The 15,734-nt window shown below is 44.2% G+C and overlaps 1 protein-coding gene across 1 annotated transcript in view; it reads right to left on the bottom strand.

Annotated features, from left to right (window-relative positions):
• The window catches only part of SLC4A8 (solute carrier family 4 member 8), a 59,525-nt gene extending 44,906 nt beyond the window's left edge, over positions 1-14,619 (bottom strand). The window contains exons 1-6 of the mRNA XM_088025720.1: positions 14,526-14,619; positions 6,355-6,501; positions 5,694-5,829; positions 4,238-4,398; positions 1,567-1,755; positions 573-664 (exon numbers count right to left, since the gene is read on the bottom strand). Coding sequence (XP_087881846.1) covers positions 573-664; positions 1,567-1,755; positions 4,238-4,398; positions 5,694-5,829; positions 6,355-6,501; positions 14,526-14,619 — 819 coding nt within the window. The remainder of the gene's footprint in view (positions 1-572; positions 665-1,566; positions 1,756-4,237; positions 4,399-5,693; positions 5,830-6,354; positions 6,502-14,525) is intronic.
• Positions 14,620-15,734: the final 1,115 nt, after the last annotated feature.

Genomic DNA, 15,734 nt, shown 5'->3' with positions numbered 1-15,734 from the left:
TCTAAATAAAACAGGGAGCCTTCCAGGCAGAGAAGTGCCATGACACCATGTGTGTATTCTAGCTAGAGTCAAGGATAGACCAGGGCAGCCAGAGGCTGGGGGCGGGGAGATCGGGGCTTACACCAGCAGCTGCAGGGAGGCACTGTTGCTGCAGCAGGCCTCGGACACCCAAGTCACAGTCCCGAAGAAGAGTTTCAACCGCCATGTAGTTTTAGGACACAGGAGCAAAAATATTGTTTCAGCAAAACCCTTGGAGGTAAGAAGGAGATGCTGAAGAGCAAATGCCAAAAAAAAAAAAAAAAAAAAAAGTGGAAAAATCAGGAGGTCTGTGTCAGTGAGGATTAGCAGGGGCTACTCTCAGTTCTAGCACGTTGAACCTGGTGGGCCCCATCCAGGCTGGAGTGGAAGGGAGAAGACCTGAGCAGAGGGGCCTCCTTTCCCACAGAGGGGGTTCTGGTCTTAGACAAAGGCTGCAGAAATACCAAAGCTTACCCAGCTTCCAGCAACTGGACTCCCGGTTCCACTAGGGATGCGCTTAGGCCTCTAAGCCAAGTTCCCATGTCTGTGCTCACCTTGCTTAAATCCACAGGACTGTGTTCACAATTCACTCCATTTTTTACTTCAAGACTTGTAGTGGGAACAGACTGAGGAGACACAGTTTGACCTATTCAGAGAAAACAATTCCCTGAGTCTCTGCCCTATCCCCCTTTCGACACACCCTATCCATCATTGGTTGGCTATGGCCATGTCTCCTGCAAAGCCCATATAGAGAAGAGGTTCAGATGACATGAAGCTAAGACCCACACATACATATCTCCTTACCCACTAGTTAGTGGTAAAGGGAGGACAGAAGTCTTACTACTTCTGCACCTTCTTCCTGAACATATTTGTGATCCTCTTTTCTTCCTCTATTAAGGTAGTAATTCTCAACCAGGAGTGCACATCAGAGACTCCTTTGGAAAACTTTTCAAATATGTAGATTCCCAGGCACATCCCCTGCACATTGTGATTCAGTGAATGTGGGGACAGGGAGACATGTAGATTAGGCCCTGCCTGGCCACAGAAAAGGAAACCAAACAGCAGCTGAAATTCATTGAGTGTTTACAACCCATCATGCACCTGGTTAAGGGATTTACGTGGATTACCGTACTGAAGCCTCACAATAAATTTATGGGGTAGATGCTATTATTACCCTTATTTTCCAGAGGGGAAAGTGAGACTTCAAGAGATTTAGGAGGTTGCCCAAGGTCACACACTTTGCAAGGAGTGAAGCCTGAATCTCAAACCTCGAAGTCTGACTCAAGAACCTACACTACTGTATTTTGCCTCCTTAATCTAAGATCTATCCGAGATCTATCTGAGGCATGCATCCCTAGTGCCACAAGAGATGGATGGTCATCAGTCCCAGCCCCCGCATCTTGCCTGTGACCAGAGTACTGTGTGTAAGTGAGTGCGAAGCATATTAGACAAATAACAGCCTGTACCCTCCAGTAACTTAGCATCTCCGACTAGTTCCTAAATGTCTAATTAATAAGAAGAGAAAACAGTCACTCCTAATAATCTTACCATTTTTATCCATCGAATGTGGATCAGACTGCTTCTTGCCAACCTCAGCAAAAGAGCGAACAATGGGAATGAGGTTATTTCTCTTTTTTTCATTCTGATGGTGATGCTTTTTGAGCAGGGCTTCTCGTACTTTAACCCTCATGCTGTCATTCAGGTCACTGAACAGTTCTTGCTGGTCCAGGATCAGGTCTGGAAAGCAGGCACTAACATGAATACTCCAACTGACTGTCAAAGAACTCGAAGAGGCCAGCGTCAGGTGGGGTGAGGGGCACGGAGTAAGGGGAAGCAGTTCCATTAGGTACAACTTATGCTCCCGTGCCCAAAAGAGTTATCTGTTGACAGCAACTGTGGCAAGTTACACTTGATTTGTGTGACAAATCATTATTAGAAACTATCGAGCACTTAATATGTGCCAGAACTGTACTGAGAACTTTACATAGATTATGCAATTGAATCCAAATAAAAACTCTGAGAAGTGGGTGGCACTGTAGCAATTTGTACAGATTGGGAAACTGAGGCCCAAACATTACAAAATTCCCCAAGACCTCACATCTAGTAAGTTGCAGGGACGGGATTCAAACCCAAGACCGTCTGACTCCAAAGCCCACATTAATACCCACTTTGTTCTGTCATCTGCCAAAGTTCCTCTATATTCCCTTCCTCCAAGATTTCAACATCGCTATGATTGTCAAGACAAACTATAACTGTAGAATACTCCAAATGACAATTTGAAGGAGGAACCTACATGTATGATTAAGCTAACTAAGTACCCCAGACAATTGCCACCAAGCATCAACCTTTAACCTGTCAAGCCCAGCACAGTTGAGGGGGGGAAGAATCCCAAAATACAGGCTATTGAGTATGAGTTCTAGAGCTAAAGGCCCACATTCTTTCCCACTTCTACCGCTTTCCATGCGATCTTGGGCAAGTTACATAACCTTTCCATACCTCAGTTTCCTCATCTGTAATATGGACCTAATATCATCAACCATCCTCAAAGCCTGTTAAGGAAAATTAATGAGATAATAAATACAAAGTGCTGATTCACAGGTGATACTTGATCCAGTTTACCTAACCTTATCACTAACACGAGTACATCAGGTATCTAACGGAAAGAACTGTAACAGTTATACTTCAATCCTGCATACCTATCCCCAAGCCTACCCAAAACTTCAACCTATTCTTAACCCCAACTCCATCCATTACTATCAAAGTACTAGAAGCAATAAATAAAGAAAATCTATTTTGAATATTCAAGCTGAAGATCCATGGTTTCTCTATCTTTAATCTTCATATTGATTGGTTCATTGCCCCCATATTGTGAACATGCTTCAGGATCCTACATCTTGAAAAGAAATTTAAAGTAAGAAAAAGAATGTTCACCCCAGGTCCCCCTTTATTTATAAACCTCTCTCTCTCTCTCTCTCTCTCTCTCTCTCTCTCTCCCCTATCATTTAAAGTTCTCAAAGAAATATTTCTCAGTCCCCTGCAATTTGGCTACCTCAATGAAATTATTTTTGATAAAATCATCAATAACTTTCTAGTTGCTAAATCTGATGGATGTTTACCTTACCTCTCTGCAGCATTTAACACTGATGAGTTGAAACTCTCTCTCCTCTTAGCTTTTGTAATAAGGGGTTGAATGGTACCCTCCCTAAAAGATACATCTATGTACTAATCTCCCAGAACCTGTGACTGTGATCTTATTTGTAAAAAGTGTCTTTGCATATGTAAGTAAGCTAAGGATCTCAAGATAAGATCATCTTGGATGATACTGACAAATAGCCTTACAAGAGTAGTACACAAATGAGAAGTCCGCATGAAGACAGAAGCAGAATGGAGTTAGGCATTCATGAGAAGGAACACCCAGAGCCACTAGAAGCTGAAGAAGCAGGGAATAGCTCTCCCCTAGAGCCTTCAGAGGGGACACAGGATCTCATCAGGGCTGACCCCTCCTCTGCTTCCCCAAGTGACCCCAGAGAGGCAGAATAACTTGGATACTTGAAGAAAAGTTTGAAGAAATCTCTATTTAACCAGCCAAATGGATCCGAGCTGAGGGAATAACCCTCACATGCACCCAGGTGTTTCTCAAACGCCGTTCCCAGAACATGGTAGCAACACTCAACTGCGTCAGGAAATCCCATCAGACATAGCCCTTCACACCCTGCTGAAGCCATGGGGGGACTTTGGCTCCATTTCTTACATGTCTTCCCTAGCAGCCATGTTTAAAAATCTTTCCTTCACACCTTTTTCTCTGCACAATTCACAGGTGCCCCTTTCTCTGATTATTACCAAGACATATCTCTGTGGTTGCACTTATTCCAATTGTCCCATGGCTATTTCCCCGAAGGTGAGTTTCTTGAGGGTAGGAATTGTATCTTATCTTTATTCCCCTGTGTTTAGCACATTATCAAGCATAAATAGATACAAAACAAATGTGTGCTAAATGAACAGGCAAATGGAAGACTGAATACCCTATTGTTTGAATCCTATAAGAAGGCTGTGAAATAGGTAGTTTCTTAGTTTAAAACCCATCCCCCCCAGCTGAAGACATTGAGGTTCGGAAGGTTCAGTGACTGACCTGAGGACACACAGCTACTTTATTCTTTCCTCCACACCACATTTCTTAACTTACACAAACATTCCTCTGTTTTCCCGCACCTAAACTTACCTGAAATTTCTTCTATGCTATTTGCACGCATATCCAGAAGGACTGTTCCATTAATAAGGCAGCTCCTTAGCTCAAAGAGACTGTGCAGTGACAGGGTTGCCACATAAGGCTTGCTCCAGCGTTCACCCCCATCCTCAACATCCTCTTCAAACTTCAGCCACCTGAAAGCATTACAAACAACTGGATGCCAAAGGTAGAAAATGAGGAATTTTCACAAGAGAGAGTCTTTAATGTAAGCCACAATGAAAGATACCTGAATAATCATATTGAACATTATAATTTCATCTACACTTTCAGGGTACACTGATAAGTGAAAAAAGCAGGTTATAAAACAGTGCAAAGTTGAGTACAGTTTGATCCCGTTTCTATTTAAAGAAAATTTTAAAACTGCAAACACACATGTATAAGACACCAAATGGTGTCTTCCTCGTTATCCTTGAGGTAGTAGATTTAGACATAATTTTCATCTTCTTTTTGCTTATCTTTCTTTTCTGATTTCATATAAGGAGCCCATATTACTTGTGTAATCAAAAAGATAGATCTAATTGATATCATTTGGATAGATTAACAAAATGGTAATTTTTTCTTTTTTAAAAAGTCTCTATGTGACATTTACAAGTTGGCAAAGACTAATTGCCTTTTCACTTGGTATCAGGGTGATTGGCTTGCCTAATCCTCTCCACCCATGGCAAACATTCAAGGATATAGCAAGGATCCAGGAAGAGCTGTTCCAGTGAAAGCTAGCTAGAGTCACACTTTGCTAGTTACCCACCTTGCCTTCCTCCCTGAAGCTCAGGTATGCTGGCTTTCTATCACCCATAAGGTTCACTGGTCAATTACTAGAGGAGCCCAGACATGGTCCTGGTTAATCTGAGGGCTCTTCTGGGGTTTGAGCCTCAGGCAAGCATTGTCACTCTACAGCTACCCCCAGGAAGCCTACCATCAGGCTAGCTATAATCCCACTGGTCTCCATGAGGTTGGGCTGTCCCATAGGACATCTCAAAAATTATGAAACATCGAGCGAATCAAAACCCAAATGAATCAAGACACTATGGTTCACCTTCAGAAAAGTCTTCACCTATCCTGTGTTCACCTAAGCTTGGTTGCTTGGGTCCAAACCAAGGTGGCCCCATCAGGCATCTTCTAAGCCAGACCTATAATATCAAGATAGCCCATGAGCAACTCTGGGCCCTAAATAAATGAGAGGACTCCCTAAAGTTTCTGTGTTTCTGTCACCAATCCCAGGATCAAGGTCAATTGGTATAGGTGTCACCAGAGACAACACAAAGAGGCCGAAATCAAGACTTCCCATAGAAGACTCTGGAACATCAGTCCCCATGTCAGTCATCACTTCTCCCATGAAGAAATAAAAGGCAAGCAGACCTGTCACACTTGCCGAAAGGAACACGTTTGCCTACCCAAGCAAATCGTGACCCAGGATATTTTAGGGCCTTACCTAGCTGTCTCCTTCCACTCAGCATCTTCTCCCTCTTTCATACAGATCTCATCCAGCTCTGTGAACAGCTCATGAGGCACATGCTCTTCATCCTCCTCAGTGCCAAGAATGAACTGAACACGCTGAGATGGTGTATCTAGAAAATCAACCACAGAGAAAGGTCTGCTCCCAGCCCCAACTTAGAACAGAAACAGCATTCTGCTGTACTTAGCACATCTGGGGGCCTTATAACTTTAGGGACATAGAGAAAACAATCCTGAATGTAGAGCAAAAAGATTTCTTTATTTTCCTCCCCCCCCCGCAAAAAAAATTGCTCTTCTATGGAAGCAATTAATGGGAGGAAAAAATTATGAACTAAGACCACTTGAAGCAAGCCCATAACAAACTGGAAATCAGATTAATCTGATCAAAAAGAATGGTTAATTTTCTGCCAAATGATTTCAGCCTACATGGTAATTGATTTGGGAAGCCCGAACTATGAGTTTTTCAGAAAGATACTTTTGATTCTTAGAGGCATTTCTTCTTCTTGGAAGCAAGCCCTGAGAACTCTACAAAAGGGCTAGAGAATCAAGACCACCTACTTGATGTCCATCACACACATTCCCTCAGCCTCACCAAGGTCCCAGCCATGGACCTCCGCCCTGCCTCCCAAGAATGTTACCGTGGGCCAGGGCCTCTGGGCCTTCCTCCCCCTGGCTGGCTCCTTTGCCCCGCCCTCGCCTCCGGTGCTTCTGGCCATGCGTTCGGTGATGGCGATGGCTCTGCCGGCCCAGCGGCATCCGAACCCCAACATACAGAGTTCTATGACCTGGAACGAAGCAGAAGGTCTGTGCAGAGAATGCCTTTATTTTTCATTTTATTTTATTTTAAAAGTTTTTATTGATTTTAAGTAATCTCTACATTCAATTTGGGGCTCAAATTCAGGATCCCGAGATCAAGAGTCTCATGCCATACTCTTCCGACTGAGCCAGCCAGGTACCCCAGAGAATGCCTTTAATAAAAGGAATCGAGCATATTTAAGAGAGAAAAAAATCGTAGCTCTCTGGCCGGGTCACAACTCTGTAATGGCAAAACTTCAAAGACTAAAGACATAGAGGTCTTGGAGCTGACGCACTCCTTCCCCCCTGCACGTGGCTGCAAACCTCACAGGAGTGTTAAGATCAAAAAAAAAATAATGTGCGTGAACTTGATTTGCAAACCATAAAGACCAGCAAGGATTCTAGTTGTTGTTGCGACAATTTGAGCAATTGAAAAAAAGCAATACGGTCACTGTGCCAACTGTATGTAACAAGTCCTGGCAGGGAGGCAGTTTAGAGAAGTGGCTAAATGGTCAGGTCAACCTGTCCGGGTCCGAAACTTGACCTCACCATTCACTAACCACGTGACCTTGAACAAGTTAGCTAATCTCTGTGTCTTTAAAAAATAATAGCAAAAGCTTATTATTTAAACTCAGAGGGTTTTCATGAGCAGTACATAAGGTAATGTATGTAAAATGCTTAACACAATGCCCGGAATAACTTTTAGCAGCCACTGCATTCTAGGACCAGTTTCCGCTACTTTTCCTTCTGCACTGTAGAATACGCAATCTAGAATAGTAGTGAGACACTAGTTACAAATCATAAGAAACATGAGTCTGGGGTTACAGGGAGAGATAGTAAATGTACAAAAAGAGGAAGAATGTGGGAAAATAAGTGATCCCAGAGCGTTCTGTCCAATTCCGCTTTTTCTACTCATTTGTTCCTTTTAGAAGCCTTATTTTGTGCTGCTCATGACCACCAGGCTTCTCTCTCACCTCCACCTGGCTTCCCTTGCCTTGCTGCCAGCCTGAAGCCCAGAATCAGTACCTTTGGGGCTGCTACCACCCTGATGCACAGAGCCTTAGTCTTCTCCCACTGCTGCCCAGTTCCTGCTGCTAGCGCTCTAGGTCTCAGGCTGACTCCCCACTTCTTCCACCATAGATGTGTTCCGGTCTTCAGTCACTGTCCTAAAATCCACAACCCTGAGCCACACTTCCTCCCTCTGAGCAGGTGACCTCACTTTATATTTTACTAAGAAGACTTAGGCAGTCTCATGTGACCTCCCTGCCTCTCAGCCTGGCTTGCTTTCCTCCCCCAGCTGCTCCTCTTTGCCAGGCTAATGAGTATGGCTTCCCAGACCTCTGGAGTCCTCTTCCATCAGCTAGCCTCAGTCTCTCCTTTCCATCCATCCCTTCCACACTTTCTCCTGATTACAAATCTCTCTTACCTTTTTTTTTTTTTTAAGTAAGCTCTAGGCCCAACGTGGGGCTCGAACTCATGACCCTGAGATCAAAGATTCACGTGCTCTACCAACTGAGCCAGCCAGGTGCCCCACATCTCTCTTAAGAAGAAACTTTCCGATATAGTGCTCTAAGCTTCTACCTGTCCATTCTCCTTCTCCACCAAACCACTTTCAAGAACAATCTACCCACCTAGCTTCTGTTCCTCACCATCTCCTTGTTTCATAGCCTCTGCGTGTGGCTACTTCCCACTGAAAGTGTCCTCATTAGGAACCACTTAGTAACCAAATCTCTATCATCTTATGTCCCTCAGTTCAACTCCAAAGCCTTTCCTGAGAGCCCACCAAGTGCCAGGCAGTGTCCAAATCCCTGGACTACTTCCTCCCATTGGTGGTCCAGGGTCCCTTAGCTCCTATATCCCTGCCCTCCCTTGGTCATCTACACTCCTCTGACTTGGCTTCTCCATCCCTTCCACAATCCACCAAAGGAACGCTCCCAGTGTTTTGGTCCTGGGCCCTTCTCTTTTTTTTATTGGTATCTACTCTCATGATTTGAAAGTTTACTTCTACAAATGACCCCCAAATCTTTATCTACAGTGATTCAGCACCTCCCAAAGCAAAGTCATCATCCTCCATCTCAGATCCAGTTCATACCCATTTCTGTCATGTTTCTGTTCATGACATCACCATTCTCTCAACTTTCCAGGCCTGAAAACTCAGAGTTACCTTAGATTTCCACCTCTCCCGATGCCCCTCAGTGCTACATCCTACAAATTAGGGATGTCAAGGATTTCTCTCCCCTCACTTTGACAACAGCAGGAGCCTCTTTCCTGCCTCCCACACCAGCTCAGTCCTACAAACGAATCCTCCTGAAGCACTGCTCTGATCACAGCTCACGTCTGTGCAGTCAGGACCCTTCATGCTCCAGCATGCTCAGGCCTCAGCCTCCTCTCTAGTCTTTTCTTTGCTAGGACAAATTGCACATTCAATAGGAAAATTAAGGGAAGGGCCTCTAAAAGGACTGAGCACTCAGCTCGAGCAAGACTGAAGTGGAAATCTCACACGTGCTCACACCTATTAAACATTCTGGGGGCAGAGGGAAATCTGGAGATGTACACCTTCTGTGTCCACCCCAGCAACTCTGTCTCCTCCCCACAGCCTCAGCTGCTGCACCCACCGTCATCTCACGTTCTTTCCTCTACATGAACCAACCCGCCATTCCACAAATGTGCCAGTGCCTTCCAGACACGGACTTGGCTCGCTCCCACAAGATTCACCGCAATGCACATTCCTTCTTGGTATGATCTCTGATCTCCCCAATCAGATGTGTTGCCTTCCTAGCTCTAAATCCCTAGAGCCCTTGCTAGCTTTCTCTTACGCACTTATTTTATGCCTTGCACTAGAATTAATACCTCCCACTATTCACCTGCAAGCTTCTCAAGGTCCCAGGTCATCTCTCTTGGAATTCCCTCACATAACAAAGCAGTGTTTTACATATGGTCGTTGTTCCACAAATGTTCAGAAAATGGAACATCCCCTAAGAGCCTCCCTCAGGAACATAACCCCTTCAAACCTCCTCAGGAGTCCACAATCTGACCTAAGGGAGACTGTAGCTAAGATGATTAGAGGCAACATCTGAGTGATGAGGAGAGGCCATGAGAAGAGCATTCCAGGACAAGGCAAGATCAACGCGTAGGTTTTACAGTGGGGATGTGCGTGTTCCAAAGCAAAAGGACAGCCAGAGGGCCAGAGCAAAGTAAAAGAGGAAAGAACAGGAGGGGGGGAATGTCAAAAAGACAGGCAGGGGCAGATCATGAAGAACCCACGGACAGTGAAAAGCATAATCAGATCCCACAGAACACTTCAACCAGCCCCTAAAAGAGAGACCTAGGTGTTGTAAAATCGATGCGTCTAGGTAGAGCTTAGACTTAGGTGAAGAAAAGCCTCACCGAGGGGTGACTTTCCGTCCTTCAATAGAGCCATGAGCTTCCTCTTCCCAACAAATCCTCCAGAGGGTTATTGGCCAGGCTATGGCCTCTACTTCTTCTTAAGTACATTTCATATACTTCCACTGGGCTTTTGTCGGTATATTGCTAATATTATGTAATTTTAAGTATATCCTAAATAGAAATTGAGGGGTAGTGATTAAGTATTAGAACCTGTGTTGTTAGATCTCATTTTCTTAGTTAATTTGCTCGCTGTCACCGTTAAAGTAAAACAAGGAGTTTGAACCAAATGACTTCTCACATCTAGTCCAGGTTCTATGTACAAACTTCGGAAGGGCTCAGGCAAGGTCATTCTTCGGAGAAGACAAGACGGTTGGATTGTTCCCACTCTTCTTACTTATTGCTGCAAAAAGGGACTATAGCAAGGGCTCAGTAAATATTTGTTGAGCAAATGATGTATGATTTCGCCTGGTATCTAAAATTCCCACTAGGCAAGTTTGAGGATAATGGGGAAGACATCCTTCAGGAGCCTCTGCAGGAAGTAAGGTAAAGCTTAAATCTTAGGGAAGGAAGACTCTTTTACTTTAAGAATTTTTTTGGTCCAATCAGTTCTCCCAAACACTAACCAACCACAGTGCCTGCCTTTTGAAAATGTTGAAGACAGGCAGAAATGAAAACAAGCCCCAGCAGGGGTCAGAGCTAAGAAGGACCAAAGTGGCTGTCAGCAAATTAGACCTCAGTTTCTAAGCTGAGGACTCTGAAGCAGGGACTTGGATTTTCTGAGTGAAATCAGCAGAAAAGATGACAAACAAATGGACACCAGGAAATGAATATGGCATCAATAAAATCTAGTCCATTTAACTGGACTGTGGCAGTCCGTGACTCCACTAAACTCATCCTGTGGTCACTTAGCCGCTCTCCCACCCGGAGTCTTCTTCCCCCCTCATCTACTTACCAACTCACCCGGACTCCGCCTTCTCCCCATCTAATTCCCCATTCTTTCTTTCCAGTCATTCTTTCCAGTCTATGCTTTGGGTGCTATCTGTGTGCAAATACAAGTATTCATTCAGTCAAACCCAATGGGAGAGATGTAATGTTAGTATATATTTTTAAAAATAAGTAAGTATACACATACGGAGAGCAACCATTTAGTGAACTGGGGCTGAGTTCTTGCGGAGCAGGACAGAAATCACAGCTGTGACCTACCTTGCAGATGGAGACTGGGCCTCCCAACACAGAGTGCATGTCATAAACACTGTTTACCCAGCACACGCGCAGAACTCATTAGCACATACTGAAAATTATTCCACCCCCCTGGGCTACAGGTCGAACTCAAAGTCAATAACCGGAGGGGGGAATCTAATATGCAGAGCAGATGCAAGCCTTTTTTTTATAACTTAAAAATAGGATCAAAAGGCTCTTACCTCTGTTAAAAACTTATTAGAAGGCACTAAACCTAGTCCAGGATTTTTAAGTCTAATAGTTAATCAGGAATAAGGATCTGCCAGAAAAAAATGGAAAAAAACAGTTCTGTAACTAAAACAACTGTTCCATGTCCTTCTGGGAGTGGGAGAGTCCACTGAAGCACATCATGGACTCTTGCTCTTTGTGATTTTATCTTTGGAAATCTGTTCTAATACTTGCTTTGGACTCCTCTCATACATAAAAAGAAGCAATGTCATGGTTTAATGCACCTTCTCCTACTGATGGAATTAACTTACGCAAAAAGACCCACGTTTACAAAAGTCTGTAACAATGTTCAGAGACTAAATCCCTGAAGTAGTTCTGAAAGGGGGGATGGGTTATGTTATGTGGAGCAGAGGGTATGGAATAAAGGGGAAGGAAGACCCAGAGATTTATCCACAGCCATAGAACCCTGTATCATGGCATACACTTTGAATCAGAATATAATTTACTTCTGTCTTCTATCAAAGTGGGACTGACTTTATTTCATGCCTTCAAGAAATGACACTACCCTAGGTGCAGCCTGAGTCCTAGGGCCTCCCTCACAGTGAGTCAGGGTAGAGCCCCCAGCATGACTAAGCCTACAGCAAATCCCAACTCCCTCTTCTCTTCTCCGGTGCTGCTCTAGAACCACATCAGGCCTGAGAAGTGGGCACCATTTGCCCTCCATGTGCCAAAGGTGCTTTATTTAAAAAGTGCTAACCTAAATGAGATTCTGGTTTTCAAAAAGCTCTCTGTATAAAGGACCACTTCTCAAGACACTGTCCCCTATAGATGACATCATATATAGCTTTCTTTTATAGCAAAATGGTGAGTGCATGAAGAATAGGTGATATCATCTTGAAAAGATGACTGCCAATTACTCAGCTGACCTCTGTGGATGGAACCCAGTCCTCAGGATCCGAGTTTGCCCGGGTTTATGATTCTGCTCCCAAGCAGACAAGAGCGTTCATAGGTGGTTACCTCCTTGCTGAGGGCAAAGGTCTAGTGGGCCCAGACAACTAAACTGAGCACAACAGTGCCCTCAGGGTGCAGTGAGAGAATAGAGAGGCGACAGGATTATCAGGGCAGAAGGAGGGGTAGGGCAACATGATAAATATTCCTATGATGTTTATATCATATACAAATGTTTATGTGATGGAGCCAGAAGTTGAGGTTGGGTGGTTAATGCCGAGGACTGTCCTCCCTTGCAGGCAGTGTGGTTGAATAGAAAGAGCAGAATTCCATCCCAGTCTTACCTGCTGTTAGGCTGAATGACCCTATTTCTCCCCATGTGAAATACAGATGATACCTACCGCCCAGGCTGCTAGGAAGATGAAAAAGACAACTTGTCCATTAAAAAAAAAAAAAAAAGACAACTTGTCCGATATGCCTAATCCCAATGCCTAACGCACAGAGGGCAGTCAACAAATGTTAGCCTCCCACCTCCACACCCTTTCCTTCTCCACTTTCTCCCAGTTGCCGAAACCCACACTGGCTCTTCTTGCATCTGGTCAGAATAACTTGGAAAACTTGACCTTGATATATCCAAACTCTGCTGACCTCCAGAAGCCACCCACATAAGTTCTCATGGTAACAGACCCAGAGGCTGAGTCAGCCCCTACAGCTTTCACTCTCCCCAACCAAAGGACAAGTTTTCTCTGAGGATTATACAACTTTGATGAAACCAACGTCACGGGAACAAGCAGTACAGGGAGAGCGTTGTACATGATGTCTCAGTCATTAGAAAGTTGCTGTATCATAGCGTTCAACATTGCAGGGGTTGTTGCAGAGATTTCACAAAGGTTTCTGAGCCAAACGTGGGTTCTCATTAAAGCTATACTGGACACGAGCCTTTCTCTCATAAAACTGAGCATCACCACTTATCAGGAAACCACCCTACAAAGAAAGGAAAGCCGAAGGACACCACCAATGGTCACGTGGGGACCCAGGGGTGGGACAGGGGAAAAAGAAGGTTAAGGGAACCTAGACAGAGCAGATCAATAAAAATGACTCTTCTCTCCCTTCCACTTTAGCTGGGTGGTTTTTGGGGGGGTTTTTTTGTTTTGTTTTGTTGTTGTTGTTGTTTAAAGATTTTATTTATTTGACAGAGAGAGAGACAACGAGAGAGGGAGCAGAAGCAGGGGGAGTGGGAGAGGGAGAAGCAGAGTCCCCGCAGAGCCGGGAGCCCGATGCCGGGCTCGATCCCAGGACCCTGGGATCATGACCTGAGCCGAAGGCAGACGCTTAACGACTGAGCCCCCCAGGCGCCCCTAGCTGGGTGTTTTTTAAATACAACCGTGTGCTATGAATTCTTAAAGAATATGTTACAGGGGTGTATGTTTTCTCTTGTCTTGTTTAGATGAAAACACCAGGCAGAAATGGGTATAATTAGAATGGGAAGAGCAAATACTGGAGATGGGGCAAACTGAGTAATATAACCAAACAACTGAATAATATAACCAAACTAAATTTTAAAAACTATTTGTATTTTATTTTCTTTTAAAATTGTGTAAATATTTACATTTATATTTGTAGGCAGTTGCCAAGGATTGACAAACTGATCTGAGTACTTTACATTCTCAAGGAATAGATCATTTATCAATATTTATATTGGACTTTACAGTGCTCAGCGCACTGTCTCACATGTTATTGGATCCTAATATTAAGGTATTAATGTCCCTACTTTTTAAATTGAATTGTAATTAACATCAATGCCGTGTTCAGTTCAGGTGTACAACATGATGGTTTAACAATTCTATGCATTACTCAGTGCTCGTCATGCTAAGTGTACTCACCATCTGTCACCAAACAACATTATTACAATATTATTGACTCTATTCCCTATGCCGCACTTTTCATCTCCATGACTTACTTATTTTAAAACTGCAAGTTTGTACGTCTTGATCCCCCTTGATCCCCCTATTTCACCCATGCCCCCCCTCCCTCCCCTCTGGCAACCACCAGTTTGTTCTCTGTATTAATATCCCTACTTTTATTTAACAGATGAGGACATAGAGCTTAAGGGAAATGAAGGGACTTTTTCCCCCAAGGTCTTGCAGCTAGTGAGAAAGAGTTGGAGGACTTAAACCCAGGCTTCCTATGGCAAAGCTCTCCTCCCACACCAGGCTGCCTCTCATTAATTCTCCCCGCCCCCCCAACACACACACAAAAGCACAATTCTTACCTTCCAACTCCTCTTTCTCATAGTGAATGTTGAGGATTGTACTGGTCCCACCCTGATCCACCACAGCCTCTTCATCTGGTCTCTGTTGAGACATAAAGAAGTAGCCATAGTAATATGCATACATTCATTCAAACGTTCATTTAAGTCCCATGTATATGCCCGACCCTTTTTGCAACCCTTGGGGGAGAAAGCCCGATGGTTTACATATGTTTTTCACTTGAACCTCACAATAACTTTGAGACACAAACATGACAGTCATTCTCTTTCTCATTTTATAAAAGAGCAGCCTGAGCATCAGAGAAAATGAAGTAATTATTGGTCAAGGGCACAAATGTGGTAAAAGGCAGAGGGGGTACTGAACTCAGGTCTTGTGACTGCAGACCTCATGCCTTTTCCAACTCCCCACTCCCCCTGTACAAGTGGATAATAGGCCTGCATTGTGTAAGTGGTGTCAACCCCATCGTTTCACTTATCGTAAATCGGTCTGCTTGACCTCTCCACAGTGCTTGAGCCTCTTGTCCTGGAAATTCTCCATCCTGCTTCTCTGATCAAGTCTCCTCCCTCTCAACCTAAGGCTCAGCCTCTTCCTCTAACCATAATTGCCAAGCAGGAGGCACTCTACCTTCTGTGTCCCTCCCTTGAGTCTTACAATCTCAACAGTAGCCTGGAACTGCTGGCTCAGTATTTGACAAACCATTGGGATGTCGACCACAAGATCCACATGTCTAAAACCAAACTCATCTTTCCAAACCAGCACCCTGTGCTCATTTACTTACACTCACCCATGGCACCATTGTTTCTTAGTCCACGTTTGAAATTTCAGATGTATTGACTTATCCATTCCATGTACATTGAGTGTCATAATATGTCTTCAGGGAAATCGTTTTCTCCCTTTTCTTATCAAGTGTCCTCCTTTGCAATTTTTCTTGAATCCACTCTCATGTCTCATCTACTCTAGGCCACACTCTCCAGCCCTTTAGGTCATACTGGACAAGCTTTCAGTTTTGGAACCACACTTACTTTCTTCCTTGAGTGTTTCTCCCTGCCTGAACTATAAGTTTCTCCCTGCTATCCACACCTCCACCACCAACAGCCAATACTTATTCATCATCCCGCAGATCTCAGCCTCAATGCACTTCCTTGAAAGGCTGCCCTGACTACCCCTCCTCTGAACTAAGCTAGGTCCCCCCATTAATATGCCCTCACAGC

This window comes from Eumetopias jubatus, unplaced genomic scaffold, assembly GCF_037043125.1.
Source record: "Eumetopias jubatus isolate StellerSeaLion01/CBP00866 unplaced genomic scaffold, mEumJub1_p1.0 scaffold_8, whole genome shotgun sequence".
Taxonomy (NCBI): domain Eukaryota; kingdom Metazoa; phylum Chordata; class Mammalia; order Carnivora; family Otariidae; genus Eumetopias; species Eumetopias jubatus.
The sequence above is the reverse complement of the archived record's forward strand: the minus strand, read 5'-3'. Positions and strand labels throughout refer to the sequence as shown.